The sequence below is a fragment of the Montipora capricornis genome, chromosome 8 (assembly GCF_036669925.1).
Source record: "Montipora capricornis isolate CH-2021 chromosome 8, ASM3666992v2, whole genome shotgun sequence".
NCBI lineage: Eukaryota > Metazoa > Cnidaria > Anthozoa > Scleractinia > Acroporidae > Montipora > Montipora capricornis.
This window is the reverse complement of record NC_090890.1, coordinates 29,272,165-29,287,164: the sequence shown is the minus strand read 5'-3', so window position 1 is coordinate 29,287,164 and position 15,000 is coordinate 29,272,165. Positions and strand designations below refer to the sequence as shown.

The following is a 15,000-nucleotide window of genomic DNA, read 5'->3' as shown; positions in this document are numbered from 1 at the left end:
TAAACACAACAACATCAATGCAGAAATGGGTTTATCAACTGAGTTGATATGGTAAATTGATCTTTGAAAGATGATAAGATAAGAGCCCTTCATCTGAGCAAATTGAAGCCCATGTCACCAAATCATGCCAAAGGTAATGTTGTTGTTGTTGTTACTGTTATTTCATTCATAATATTAACTTATGATGAAATTGCATCTGTTGCTCTTAAAGTCATGAACAGGACAAACAGAAATGGGAAGAGCGTGATGAAATTAGTAAGAGTGTCAATTTTGAGGTCACTGACATTTAGGTGAGAGATTTTACAGTGATTTCAATGCTTAAAAAAATAACTGAGGTTTATATGGAAAACAGCCACTTTGCCATCTAGCACAGAATTCTTTAAGATATTTCAAACTTTCAAACTGCTATAAAATTACGCACTTGAACATCAGTGGCCACAGAATTGACATTCTAACAAATTCCAGGGTTCTTGCTAAGTTTTTGCACATGAGGTAAAAAACCAAAAATAGCAGGTAACTTTGTTACCTGCCCCTGCACGGGCTAGCGAGCTCAAGTCTTAACTTGACGTTCGTATCGATCGCTGTCGCGTGCCAGCGGCTGCTAAATTAATTTAATATTCAGCAAAAGGAAAGTAGGTTATGCTATTTCATTGATTTTCACTCACCACCGCTTTTCTGACGCTTTGGTTGAAAACTAAACTCCGAAAGACCTTTCTGTCGTTTTCCACGCGTGGATGCCAGGTTGTAAATGTTTAATAATGGTTATGGGGGGTTTCCCCTGGCCGCGGGAGGAATGAGAAGGAAACATGGTGGACATCGTTTCGACAGATGAGTTGGCAAAATCAAGCTGGATTGCTTTAACAAATGGTATATTTTCGAAGCGATAACATGTGCCAGATATCTTCACAGGATTAGTTGGAGGGGGAAAAGCAATATTTTCCCATAAACGCAATGTAATTTCACCTTTTAACAACAGACGAACATTCGTTGGATAATTTCGGTAAATACTTCAGTGAAACAGCCGGTAACATTTACTTGAACAGCTGGTAAAAATAACCGGTTACCGGCTCTTAACAAGAACCCTGAAATTCCATCTCTTTTTTTCCATTTCTGGCATCTTTTGTGTACCACAACCATTCTTTATGATTGACAAGGTCACATGACACAATCATCCAAAGGGCCTATTGGACTAATTGACTAGTTCCAGTTAGTGACCTTGGAAACTTGCACTGGTGAAACCTAGTTGCAATTTGGAGCCCTACATTATGGGCATGGTGGAAGGCAATTACAGTTCTCATCCCTGTATCAATCGCAAGTGATGAATATCATAAAGAAGTTAAACCTGCCTAGGAAATAAACAAGACAAAATGCTCTAAATGAACCCACCCCTGCTCCTCTGAAAAAAGACAACACATTTTACCTCAAATATTGGCCAGTTCTGCGGCATGCCTGTACCATGGTTTCGTGCCCACCAATCCAAGTCAGCTTGAGAGTCTGCTTTTTGGAAAGTTAAGCTCATGTTGACAAAAATACCTGAAAATCTGCAATAACCAGGTAAAGAACAATAATTAATAACAACAATAATTAACAATTAACAACAATTATTAGGCTCTTTTCGTATTAGAAAAACTCTAGAGGCCTGGCACACATCTGCTACCAAGCATGCTGACAATAACTCTAAGCCGATTCCTAATCAGTAGAGCATTCTTTTTAAACAATAGCCACCTTTTTTCATACTTTTACTCTGTTCTTTTTATGACTTTTATCTCGCCTTTTCTGTATATATTTCACTAATTTACATTCAATGTTTTATCCATGAAAGGCTGTAGATGGACAGCTGAAAGCTTATATTCCTTTTCAAAATTTTTAGCCAGAGAATGTTTTTTAGTGTATTTTAATATGTCTCATCCTGGCTGCGCTTCATTTAGCTTGACGAGCAAGAGAGGGAATCAGCATGAATCTTAAAAAATGAACTGAAAGAACCTTGATTATCCCAAAATGGTGTAATGCCATGCTAGAAATATTTAACAAACAAACAAAAAAAAAAGATCAACCAGTCACACCTAAAGCACCTGGGGCCTGTTTCTCAAAAGTCCCGAAAACATTTCGGGCCCGAAAAGCCATTTGTGAAACTGTCAACCGCTTGTTCTGGAAAGCCGATCTTTCAACATGATTTCAAGGTAACAAAAAGAAAAATGGCTGTGAAGTTTGACGACTTAAATCCTCTTCCTTCTTGAGATGCAAAGGAAATTGTGACACCCGAAAACCGCCCGTAAAGTTTCGGGACTTTTGAGAAACAGGCCACTGGCCCCAGTTGCTTCAAGGGTGGGATAGTGCTATCTACAAGTTGATAAATCACTATCCACTGGATAACTCAATTGGTTTTACTAGTGTTTATCTGCCGGATAGTGATTTACCAGGTGGATACTGTTATCCACCCTTTGAACTAGCGAGGCCTGGTTTTAGAGTAAAATCTTTCAAGTCTCGTTCTTGCATAGGGAAGGGTTTTAAAAGGGGGACATAGGTTTTAAGTGGACCACAATGATGGTACAAATTTTAATATTGCTGTGATTTCCAGGAGCTCTCAAAATGTGCCATGTTGAACTTTATACCTATGCCAGGAGTCACAGGTTGAAATTCTACCAGGAAAGTAACAAAACAAGAAAATGTTCTTTATTTATACACAAAATGAAACTTATATGCTTTCAAAGATGGAAAAAAGTGGTTACACTTTGATCCATAACTGAGCAATGAAGGGGAATGAGTTTCATACCGGGTTGATGTCACCGTGACTGCTCTGCTTAGTATTTTGCTGGTTCTTTGAAAAACAGTGATGCAAAATAATTTGTGGCGTCAACCTGGTATGGAAACCCATTCCTCTTCATTGCTCGGTTATGGATCAAACTCTGACCACTTTTTCCATCTTTCAAAGCAAATAAAAAAGTGAATAGGCCATTTGCAAACAAACTGGTCATATGACTGATAATAATGAATTTTATTGGTGAACTTAAAGTTCAGACTTTATACATTCCAGAAATGGAAAGATTGTGTTTGTCTTAGCCAGAATATAAGTTTTCAGAGAAATACCACCCACTTAAGATAAATATTTTATGACCATTTAAACATTCGAAAATTCCAAAGAAAAATACAAGGATTTTGAAAATCACTGAAGCCCACCAGTGGCTCAGTTGGTTGAGCATTGGGCTGTCATTTCACCGAAGAAAAGTATAAATATTAAGAAGTTTAGGTCAAAAATAAGAATATGTCTCTAGTCATTAGATGTGATGTTGCCAATTGGTAACCGCCATAATCCAAAAATTGACACCAAAAAAATAAGGCTTATTATATATTGGTACCCAAACTGGTAAATCTCTACAGGGAGAAAGACAAGAGAAATTTTACTAGGTTTCCTTTTGTAACTCGTGCCATGGAGTGAGGGTATTTGCAAATACTTTAGGGAGCCACCTTAATTAACCCTTTGATGCCTAAACCGGCATGACTTAATATTTTACTCTGTCTAATGCCAGATGTTTTACTCATCAATGGGGAACCCCCAGGAGTCAATGGGTTAAATGATATATACTTACAAAATCAGCATGGTGGCATATTTTGACCTGCTCGTTTTATTTTTGGAAAACCAGCAAAATCATTGTGTTTATGAAAAAAAGGTAACGCGACGGCCTATTCCAAAGGTTCTGAAAACAACATAATGTATATGCGAGAAAAAATAAAACGGAAAAATGTTTTAAGGTGATAGGCACCTTAATTATTCTTTTGTTTAGCTCATTGTTTTAGCTCTTTCGCGTTTCATTTACGTCATCTTTGAGAAATGGAGGACGAAGACCACCCAGAGACCAGTGCAACAAACAAATCATTAAATTGAAATTAAATTTAAAAATTGACTCTTTGGTCAAATCATCTTATCAAGTATCGGTAAAAACATTTTCAAACACCTATGCCCAAATCGAACAGTCGACTTTATCTAATCAAAGCAAACAAAACTCTGAAATAACCTTTGTTGACTCCTAATATGAGAGTAAATTAAATCCTTCATATTTCTTACAGCAGCGCTCAATGAAGTGGAACAAATTAAGACACTTCCTTTGCCGAACACCCGGCCGAACAGAGGAAATACCAACCATTACTTGGAAGACGAAAGGAGTAAAATGCATGACACATAGAGTTTATGAGCAATCGAACAAAACGATGAGCAAGAACGAATGGAAATGTACAAAACGAGCAATGCGAGATCAATCACAGCGCGAAAACAAATTAGCTCAGCTAATTAACTTACGTAATTAAAAACCGCATGACAGATCAAAACAGGTTAATACTTACTCAGGGCTTTGCGATATGTCTAAACACTTGTGATACTGAAAAAGAACATCTTTGAAAAAGCCCAGCCGTTTATCTTCGTTTTCCTGACACCTTTCAAATTCGTTTACCATGTCTCGTTCGTATTGGGAATTGTAACTTGTGATTTCGTCCAAGCGCAATTCATACTTCTCTCGACACTTTTCCATTTCTCTTTTAGCCTTTTCTGTAGCATCTTGCAACTTTCTCAGCTTGTCAGCTGACTTCTCGGTATCATTGCTAGCGTCACTTTCCAATCTCGTAGCCTGTTCCACGTTCCTCGCTGCATTATGAAAAGCTTTTTTCGACCGCTCAACTTTGGCCAAACGCTTTGCCCAAGGCTTTTGAGCTCTGGTAAAACCTTCCTCGGCTTCTTTTGTTTCTTTCCATTGAAAGATGCCCTTGTGGTAGTTTTCAATCTTCCACTTTTTAATGGATTCGTAGACTTCGTCCATAACTTTGTCACGGCACAACATGTGAATGTCCGCTCTGGACTCTGCCTCACTCACACATCCTCGCATAGCACCCTCCATTGTTCCATATTCTGGACCGCTTTTAATAATTTCCTCCCATTTCTTAGACCAAGCTTTTAACTTGATGGCATACTTAGCTTCTATTTCAGCTCGTTCGGCTACAAGTTTCATAAATTCATCACACAATTTTGCGCCATCATCAATTCGCTTGACTGTTCGTTTAAAATTTCCAACATCCCAGAAACTGTCACTCGTAGCGCTGTAAAGGTTATCGTCGGAACCTCTCGGAGTTTCGCGCATTGCCATACCAACTCGTAAGGCTATAACGATGACCTATTCTAATCCCAAAAAAAACACCCTTTCTCGCATTTTCGTATTTATTCAACTGTAGTTTGTTCTGAAGGAGTGGAGAGGATGTTACAATTCCAAAAGCACCCGCATGCGCAATAACTTTTGTTTGCACGCTGGCTGGCTAGGAAACGCGGGCATTTTTGGTTTTTTTTCGTGAAAAAAGGTCACTCCTCTAGACATGCTTGATTGCTTATAAAAGTATGGAGCAGCAAAAATTTTGGGTTTAGCACCTGCAACTAGCGATGTTTTCTTTGACAAAAAAAAATCCTGAGGATTTTTCCTACCAGTGTATTACCGCCATTCGTTAGGTCAGAAAAGGTTATCTCACAACTGGTTTAAGGCTGGTACAAGTCACGAAAGTTACAAGGCTGAATATTCCGAAATGCTCGAACACTACAACTTGAAAATCAACGAAATTTTAACACCTTTTAAAGCTTCGTTCATAAACCTCTGACATGGGCTGTCTTGATACTCGTTTGAGGAAGGGCTACAAACTTCAGAAACTTAAGTTTTTTAATCGTTGCATTTTTGCATGTCGCGACCAATGTTATTTTTGCAGTGGCGTCTTGTGATACGTGATCATAGCATACACTGACAAAGGTTAAAACGCCACTGCTACTTAAAGAAAAAAATCCCTTGTAAATTATACATTTCTATAACCCCAAAAGGATGTTTTGGTTAATTGACTTGTAAGGCCCGCCTGAGGATAAAAGAAATTTGAGCTAAAACCATCACGAGTTTTCGGCCAAAATTAATCATGTTTCAGCAAAGGATATTACAAAATTGCAATTGTTGTTATAATCAAAAAATCACGCCGATAGATTTGAACATCCGGCTCGAAGAGATGTAAACTGATAAACAAATACTTCGTTACATCTTGGTGTCAAAAAGAAACCATCGAAGTGCAAACTATCACGCTCTATAAAACGTCACATAACCCAGCCTGTGTGATCCCTGTTTCCTACGATCGGCAAATAAAATACCTCGGCAAACGAAAGCGTTGGTTGCAGAAAGGAAGAAACGAGACCAGCTGATGCTAAATATCTTTCATAACCAGTTTTCCTGTTACCTGTTCGAATTGTAGACATGACATGTGACAAGTTTATGTACATCAGCGCCACTCACACAATTAACAATCGCGTCACACCCCGGTTTGGGATCGAGGCTGGTCTCTTCCCGAGGTTTCAAAATTTGATTGACTGATTCCCAATATGGCCACCTAGACGCCGAAATCGTCTGTTTTCAAGACCTTTGTACTTCTAACCCGCACACCATAAGCAAACAGTAGCTCTCTGAAGGTTTGCCTTTTGATTTAGTCGTGTAAAAAACGGATACGTTTCATCGAAAGACCTTTTCATTATCGCGTGACGTAGTCCTGCTTTCTGCGTGTTTATACTTTGGATGGTTTGATATGCGATATCTTGTGCAAAAATGAATAGCGAAGCTAATGACAGTACGGATGCAGCAGTGAGTGCCGAGGACGTAGACACCCTGGAATCCATCGGAGAAACTTCAGGCGAGAGTCGAACTGACAGAATTCGAAGGTTGAACAGAGAAAGGCAGCGTCGAAGGCGCGAAAAACTAAGGATGTCACGCCAGAGTGAAGCGCCATCGACAACTGGTAACGACCCGAGCCATGATCTTGAATTGCTGTCCGAGGGTTGTACGATTGTTGAAGTGACGCTACCACTGAAAGTTGAGACAGAAATACCTGAAGAAGCGGATAAAACAACTTCCAAGCCTACAAGACCGAAAAGATCAACGAGAACACGTCAAAAATCGAGAAGAGAAGCGGCCGTAGAGCAAACTAAAGTGGACACGGTGTCCTCAGCAAACAACGCCATTTCTGCTCCTCAATGTCACGACAACAACTCGAAATTTGATGGCACTTCAGACGAAAGCACTGTTCTCGTCGTTGCAAGCGAGGTAGAAGTGGTCGATGAAAAGCCTCAAGAAAACGGTACCGAAGAGTTCACTGAGGCGCCAGAAAATAAAACTGACGGAAAGAAAAGGCGACTACGCGAATCCGCGAAGAGTCTAGCTGAAAAATCAGTCGAAGAAGTCGAGACAAAACGAGTTGTCCGAGAGCGAGAAAAGAAGAAAATGCATGGATTGCTAGATGAAGTCACGGCACGTCGAGAAAAACAGCGTGAGTTAAAAAGAAAGCAGAAAGAACGCATGAGCAGCGATCAAATTGAAGCGTTAAGAGCGAGATATCGTGAGTGGCGGCGAAAACGAAAGGAAACCATGACAAGCGAGCAACTTGAGATAATTCGCAAAGGAAATCGCGAAAGACAGCGAAGGCGGCGTGAGCGACTAGGCATCAGAAAGCGGTCAACAGCGCCTCAAGCGAAAGGAGCAAGCGAAGCTGTCATACAAGGTATAAAAAACAAACAGCAAGCACAGATTATTAAACCCGTGGAATCAAATCTTAGTCCAGAGGCGAGCCTTGTCGCAGCCGTAAACCAAGTAGCTTCGCTAAACAGTGTTGAGGCGGCCGCAGCGGCAGCCGCTTTGGTTCCTAATCCTCCTCGCATCGAAGGTCCTGTTGCTGTTACAGTGGAAGTAAACCCAGCAGCTCCAGGCGTGGCGCCTGCAGTAATTCAAAACACACAGACTGTGGCTCAGCCACCTTCTTCGGCTCCTCAACTTGTTGGTCTTCCCGTCACATCAACAAATGTAACACAAGGTACCTTACCTCCAGGGCTGTCTGTATTGGGCCCTCAGGGTACAATTTTACAAGGATTGCCTCCCGGATCTCTCTACAGCATGTCAATGCCTGGAATTCAGTTGCCTGGGATTCCTGCAACTGCTGGCCAAGCATTGCCAGGGATACAAGGTAACACGGTGGCTGGAATGCCATTTGCAGGTATGCAAGGGCTTATGCAAGGTATCCCTGGCCAGGGCACATTTTTATCAACATCTCAAGCTGGTGTCCTTCCTGGTATGCAGACATTTAGCAGCATGGCCCCGACCATGACCAAGGATGGCCAGATTTTACACAGCATTTCCACACTTCTTCCTTTAGCTCCAGTGCAGGGAATTCAAGGAACTGGTCAAGGTGTGGCATTTTTGGCACCAATGCCTATGGCAGGACCTGCTGGTCAAGCATTTCAAGATTTGCGTGGCACCGTTTCTGCGCCAATCAGGACCCATAGTCCTGGAGTGGGTACAGTGGTTGCATCAGTGCCAATTGCAGACAGTGTGACGGCAGAAACAGTTGCTGTGGTAACACCAGGAGATGGAGCTGATGATACTGGACTAGATCCGAAAACAAAGAATTCTACCTCCCCTAAACCTAGAGGAAGGAGAGGTCGTAAAAGAACAACCTCTGCTGCTGAGATGCTAGCAAACCTGAGTAATCTTCCTCCTACCAGCACACCAATGTCCACTATGTTGTCAGCTCTTGCTTCCCAAGTTAGAGAAAACTCCCAGCCTCCAGTAGTTGCAGTTGAAAAGAATGGCGAGCCCCCTGGTAAAAGAGCTGCATTTGAGGCCACACAGGTTGCTACAGCAAAGATAACAGCTCCTGCACAGGATTTAACCCAAACATCAGTAGCTGTTGGAAATGAAGCCACTGTACGAGCCAATGTTGTTACTTTGCCAGAACTGCAACCTACAGGGACATTCCCTATGTCAAACTCTGGAGCCAAGATTCCTCACATGAGTACCTTCCTGAACACCATGGGTGGTAATCCAATTCCAAACATGGCTGTGCCATTTGCTACTGCTGCTGGCCTTTCAAGGCCAATCAACACATTTCCACCTAACATTCAAGGTGCACCTGGTCAGTTATTCACACCGAGGGTGTCAGTTGCTGTAGAAACCGAAGAGATCAGAAAGACAACTGTAGGTACAAACACTGAAAACAATCAGCAAGCACCAAACAACTCAGCAGAGCAGGCAGCTGTTATGTCGTCTATAGGGACCATGACTGATTCATTGTACAAAGTCTCTGTGGGGACAGTAACAGGACAGACTATTGAACAGCCAACGAGTCAGGAAACACAACTTCAAAGTTCAAATATTGTGGAAGAAAGCATGGCTGCTGCTCATGCAGAAATCAACTCCCAGAAAATTAATCCAAACAGTGTCTCTCAAGAGATAAGTCCAGTGGACTTAATTCAGGTGGCACTAAACCCAGAGCAGATGGAACCAGTTGTAGTGATACCAGAGGATGTAGTTGAAGAAGTGGTAGAAGTAACAGAAGTGGCAAAGATTACTCCCATTGGAGAAGGCATGTAATACAAAAGAGCCATTTTGAAGAACACTCAGGACTTGGTGGTAAAATTAGCTTGGCATGTTACGTCTTTGTAGAACTAACCATTTATCAGATATTGCCAACAGGTCTTAGTTAATCTTTGAGTGCATGGAAGGTTTAATTCCTAGAAGTGTTTCTCTGTAGTAGTCTGTAACTTAAAATGTTTTATTTGGAAATGACGATTTGCCATGTATCGGCATATGAAATTGCCATACTAATAATAGTTATACTCTGAGATTCTCATAGCTCATAGCTATGCAGTTTTTGACTAATTCCACACCTTTGGGTAGGGGACGAGGGAAGATTGAAGAGGCTGGGGGAGATGTTTCTCTGTGTATATGTATTTACATGAACAGTCCTCTTCCCAGGTGTATTTTTAAAAAGCATTGCTATATTTTTTGGTGGCTTAAATGTAAAAAAGAGGTTAATATCATGAATTTTGGTTGAGTACAGGGTTAGGGTTATGTTTCAAACCTTCCATGCATCGAAATAATGTACCCTTAATTAGTGTAAACTGGTTATGTTTGGTAAGCCATGGTTGATAAATGGTTAGACCACTGTTTTTGTTTGGCAAATGTAAAGTTCCAGCAGTGACTTTTAAAGATTATTTCAGAACAGCAAAACCAGCATCCAATGCTGTGACAATATCCAGGAAATGGTATGCTAATTGAAAGCCCTTAAAAATATTTTAGTATTTGAACTGTTTCTATTTGGTCCTGAAATGAGCACCTTGCTACATATAGGTTTCTATTTGTCACAAAACACTGTGACTATCCATTTATGCATTCGATATTTACTTTTTATGTCTCTGAAGTCATGTTAACCTGGTTTCAACTCTTTAAAGTGGTGAAAGTATATGATAAACACTCAGAATAGTTCTAGTGAGAAATACCTACACTTAACCTGTTAACTTCTCCAACATTGTCGGATTTTAATATTTTTAACTTAATGCACCATTATGCGTGTCATAAATGAGTGGAAAAATACTCTTTTTTTCACTAAATTAGTGTACATTCTTGACCTATTACTACACACCCATGGATATATACAAATCTGATTTAGTTGTAAAGCAGTTCTCTTTGTAGTTTTGCTCTATTCTTCTGAGGGACACCCTAGAGATAGAGTAGTTTAATTTTGCCAAACTGTTTACCACTGTCTATTGGGTTAAAAAGTTGCATTTATTATATCTTATTTTGTAAAGGCTAGGAGCTCAGAAATGTTTTAGATTAACTTTTACCTAATAATTTCCTTTAGCCTGTCATAATGTGCATTTTTGCGAGGGCTGCTCTACTTCAGGTTATTCCAAACGAACTTTTTAATAAGAAATACGGCAAGGATTTGATGATATTATGAAAATTATCTTAGTTTGTTGTGCAAATTGACTTTGAATTTTATAGTATCCTTGATTGTCAGTATAAGTATTTGTTGTCTATAAGACACTCATATTTAAAGCTTATTTGCATAAAGAAAGAGGACTTTCTTACTACTTTAAATTCCTTAAATGTTGGCTAAATGATTAAAACTGATCAGAGGCTGAAACTGTGCCTGGATATTTAAACTGAAACGACATTGCAACTGGTGCTTATTTTACCACAAACCAAGTTATTGGTAAGTTAAATCCCATGGGAACAAAGGGAATGTTTACTTTTTATGGTTAGTGAGGGCAAGATGGTATTAAAATGTTACAAACAAATAACCATTATGGAACTTTGAAACCAAAACAATTACTTTACAAAAATAATGGTCATACTAATTTGACAGTTATTAAGAAACTGCTAGGGCTCTCTGTAAAGAGCTTGAAGTTTCTTTCTGCTTTTTGAATACAGTGTTAGCTGTTATGCTGTAACTTATGGCAATAATAATTATTATACTATATTATATAGCACATAATAAGCATATTTTAGCAGATTCTATTCCACTGCATGCCTATATGAACTAAGTCCAAATCATTTTTTTAAACAGAGGTTTATTGGGGTTAAATAAGTGTGCTTTGAGGTGTTTTGTAGTTTATCTTCTGACAGCATGATTTAAGAATGTAGGAATATTTGTATATTTTATTACATAGTGAATGTGAATGGATAAGGGCTTCGCTTATCGCTGGTTTTAGGGTCTGTTTGCATGTCTCAGTCACTGAAAATGAGAGTTTTGATAGCTTTATTCTGGTCAACTTAAATGTTGATCTATATTAAAGCCAGGCTCTTCTTTACAAAGTGTTTAAGTTTCTGAAAACATTATGTATGTCTGAGAACGTTTTCAAGAATTTTTCAAGATAATTGTAGATGGAAGAAACCTTTAAAATACTACTAAAGATGCTCAACTTAAAAGGTTGTAGGAAAATTGAAAACAATCAGGTTTTTCCATTTTAATCAGAAAACCATGAACATGTCAATGAGATACATTTCTGTTACTGTGTTGTTAAAGAATCAGATTATGCTATTCTAAATGTCTACCTTCAAATCAATTTGTTTTCTGTTGACTTGTTCAGTCTGGAGATGAATGAATCAAGCCTTCCTTGAGAAGTACTGTTTGTTTTGGCTTTGGGTATTCCAGAATTACCAAGTAGCTTTTTTAAAGGAAATGTCATGATGGTGTTCTTGTTTTTCTGATTATTTTTGAAGAATCTTTGAAAATATACCAATTTAATTTGTTTGTGATGCTACAGTTAACTCTCCTTTTACACATCTCGATTACAGTAGTAAAGACATGTCCCCATGACATAAACAGCATAACGTTGTTAAATTGTCATTGTCGGTTAAGATGGACCATGTGTTAAACCAAGTTGCATCTGTTTCAGAGAGTTAACTGTATGCAAGTGTATTAAAAAGAGACACACAGGTTTCATTTTGCTGCAAGCAAAGCCACACTCGTGGGCAGATACTTAGAAAAGGAAGAAGTAATGGTTCAATTCCTACTATTGTATCATTAACATCTCAGTCACAACATGAATAAATGTATGCACAGAAAACTGAACTTGATGCTATTATTCTAGTCAACTACATTATTGTAGGAGTGCATGAGCACTATTTTACTCAATGGGCCTATTTTTTGTAATAGATTGTTGTGTCTTAGTGCTTTTTATATTTCTTTGAACCGTCAAAGAAATGTTTTTATCCATGACCGTAACATTATTTGTCAATAATTTATTGCAATAGATTTCAATTACATCTAGTTTAGTCAAAAAGTCATCTTTATCCTTAAATGATGAAGCTCATATTAATTTTGTAAACATACTACTTCAGGTCTCATTGTGACGAGTGTTAAAGACTGGATTGTTTATTCATTTATGGAATGCATGATTTATTTTACAAAATGAATGATTTAAGTAAACAAAATAAATAATTGCATTTATTAGTTTGTTTTTTGTTGAGGGGGTTTTTCTTTGTGAGTGACAGCAGGGAAATGAATGTTACACTTTCACCGCAGAATTTGTGATGTTTTTTCGCAAACGTCTGGATTTTACAATGTTATTCCCTTATCACATTGTTACCCCTTTTTTTTTATAGCCAAGGAATTAAATTGGTCCTTAATTAATTAAAGTACCAAGAAAGCTAAAAGTTCCCCAGAACAAAACATGGACAAATTAATTTACACGTCTGAATTCTGTACCAGTTCCCTGCTAGCAGATCAAGGTCTCCTTTCTTTTGCGTTCACTGGCCAGAAGAAAGGAGACCTTGATCTGCTAGCAGGGAACTGGTACAGAATTCAGACATGTGTAAATTAATTTGTCCATGTTTTGTTCTGGGGAACTTTTAGCTTTCTTTTTTTTTATACCCCAAGGAATTAAATTGGTCCTTTCTTTTGCGTTCACTGGGCTTACAAGTACCGGAAAACAGACCTCTGGCATGGGTCAAAACACACTTTGATGCAACTGCCATCCGCAACCTGGGACGTCACTCTTCAAACTGCATGCCCCATGATATGTTTGCGGACTGTGACTGGAGCCCACTGTGTCCTGCGCATCCCTTTACAGTAATTCTGCTCTTGTTTGCTTTTGAAGAATCACTTGAGGAATTGGTTGAGCACTAAATAACCGCTGTGCATGCTGAACATAGTGAATTTTGACCCATGGCAGAGGTCTCTTGTACTTGTCAGCCCGGACAATGCAAGAAGAAAAGAGACCCTTGCTGGCAGGGAACTGTGCCAGAGTTAGTCCAGTAAGAATGAAGAGTAGCAACTGTATTTTCCCCGCATTGTGGAAGGCTACGTTGGAATCAATGCAATCAAATCAATATTACCAAACAAGCAAAAACATTTGAAGTCCATAAACTGTTAATAGTACCACATGTAGTAGTGGGTAGCATTCAGTTTATCCAGCCAACTTCATAAACAATAAATGGATATGGAAGGACATGTTTCTTATACTGATATTAACCCTTTAGTGCCCAAGGGGTCTCCCTTTGACGAGTAAAATCGTCTGGCGTTAGACAGAGTAAAATCTATAAGTCACTATTGGGCATTAAAGGGTTAATTTATCACATTGCAGTGTTTACAGGTGTTCATGTGGCTTGGTGGCAGAGATTTTGTGCTGTGAAATCCCTGCTCCTAGTTAAAATTATAAGAAACTAAAAAATAATTATATAATTTTTGCAAGTCCAAGCATTTTGTGTCGTTTATCGAGATAAATGAATATGGAAGGACACGTGAAGAAGAGCACGTGAGGACTTGTTAACATGAAAAGAATGGGGGAGGGGTAACTAGAAGCTTGTGCTAGAAAGATGGCCCCCTATCACACCCCACAGGAAACATCGAACCCTGCGCAGTAACGCATTCCCAAAATGGCCGGAAGTTTTGACTCCAAATTAACGTCAGGCACACTAAATTCTATTTTCATCGCTTTACTTTGCTAGAACCTTGTTTTGTCCAACATCGCGTACTTCCTGTCAGCATGCTTGAAAAACACAGACATTTGCTTTTGAAGTTTCGGCAAGAGATTGTGGACGATTTACTTGTAGACGATGTCCTCTCGTTTCTCCAGAGCAAGTTCATTCTTGACTCTGAAGATGCAGAAGTTATTCGAGGCGAAAAAACGTCCCGTCGACAGGCAGAAAAACTCCTGGACATTATTCCAGAGAGAGGATATGAAGCCTTCGAGCATTTCCTGTCGACTCTTAAAGAAAACTACCCTCATCTAGCGAGATTATTACTGGGTAGTTCGAAGGAAGAGCAAATCGTTATAATTCGGGAAACCGTGGACTCTCCTTTGCAATGTAAGTATGCGATTTTGCATGTTTCTGGTCTTTCAACCAGTAATTCGTTGTCTCACATCGGGTAATATTCACCGAAATATACTAGCATCAAGCTGAAATAATGGATGTATTGGAACAGATAGCTGATGAGAATTATTGAAAGGCAGCCAATTTGCGTAATTTGAACCTCAGTTAAGGGAGTGTTCCAGCCGTTGTTCTCGTGTTCTTTGTCTTGGTGGCTTGTGTAATTCGCAGAGTTGTTGTCCATGACAGGACCCTGAGGTCGTTATATCGAAATTTTATTATTATAATTTGTCTTGCGGTAATTATTGATTTCAATACACACAGTACATGTAGTACATTTTAGTGCGTAGAT

General features: G+C 39.2%; 3 protein-coding genes across 3 annotated transcripts in view; 2 read left to right on the top strand and 1 right to left on the bottom strand.

The window, feature by feature from the left end:
- The window catches only part of LOC138014567 (protein kinase C and casein kinase substrate in neurons protein 2-like), an 11,634-nt gene extending 6,360 nt beyond the window's left edge, over positions 1 to 5,274 (bottom strand). The window contains exons 1-2 of the mRNA XM_068861671.1: positions 4,339 to 5,274; positions 1,421 to 1,541 (exon numbers count right to left, since the gene is read on the bottom strand). Coding sequence (XP_068717772.1) covers positions 1,421 to 1,541; positions 4,339 to 5,132 — 915 coding nt within the window. The 5' untranslated portion in view covers positions 5,133 to 5,274. The remainder of the gene's footprint in view (positions 1 to 1,420; positions 1,542 to 4,338) is intronic.
- Positions 5,275 to 5,926: 652 nt separating this feature from the next.
- LOC138014566 (uncharacterized) lies at positions 5,927 to 12,789 on the top strand. The gene has a single exon (XM_068861670.1). It carries the CDS (start codon positions 6,609 to 6,611, stop codon positions 9,420 to 9,422), a length of 2,814 nt encoding a protein of 937 aa, XP_068717771.1. The 5' UTR covers positions 5,927 to 6,608; the 3' UTR covers positions 9,423 to 12,789.
- A 1,403-nt stretch (positions 12,790 to 14,192) lies between these two features.
- LOC138059115 (apoptotic protease-activating factor 1-like) overlaps positions 14,193 to 15,000 on the top strand; it is a 32,812-nt gene continuing 32,004 nt past the window's right edge. The window contains exon 1 of the mRNA XM_068904647.1: positions 14,193 to 14,645. Within this exon, the coding sequence (XP_068760748.1) occupies positions 14,324 to 14,645 (322 nt within the window). The 5' untranslated portion in view covers positions 14,193 to 14,323. The remainder of the gene's footprint in view (positions 14,646 to 15,000) is intronic.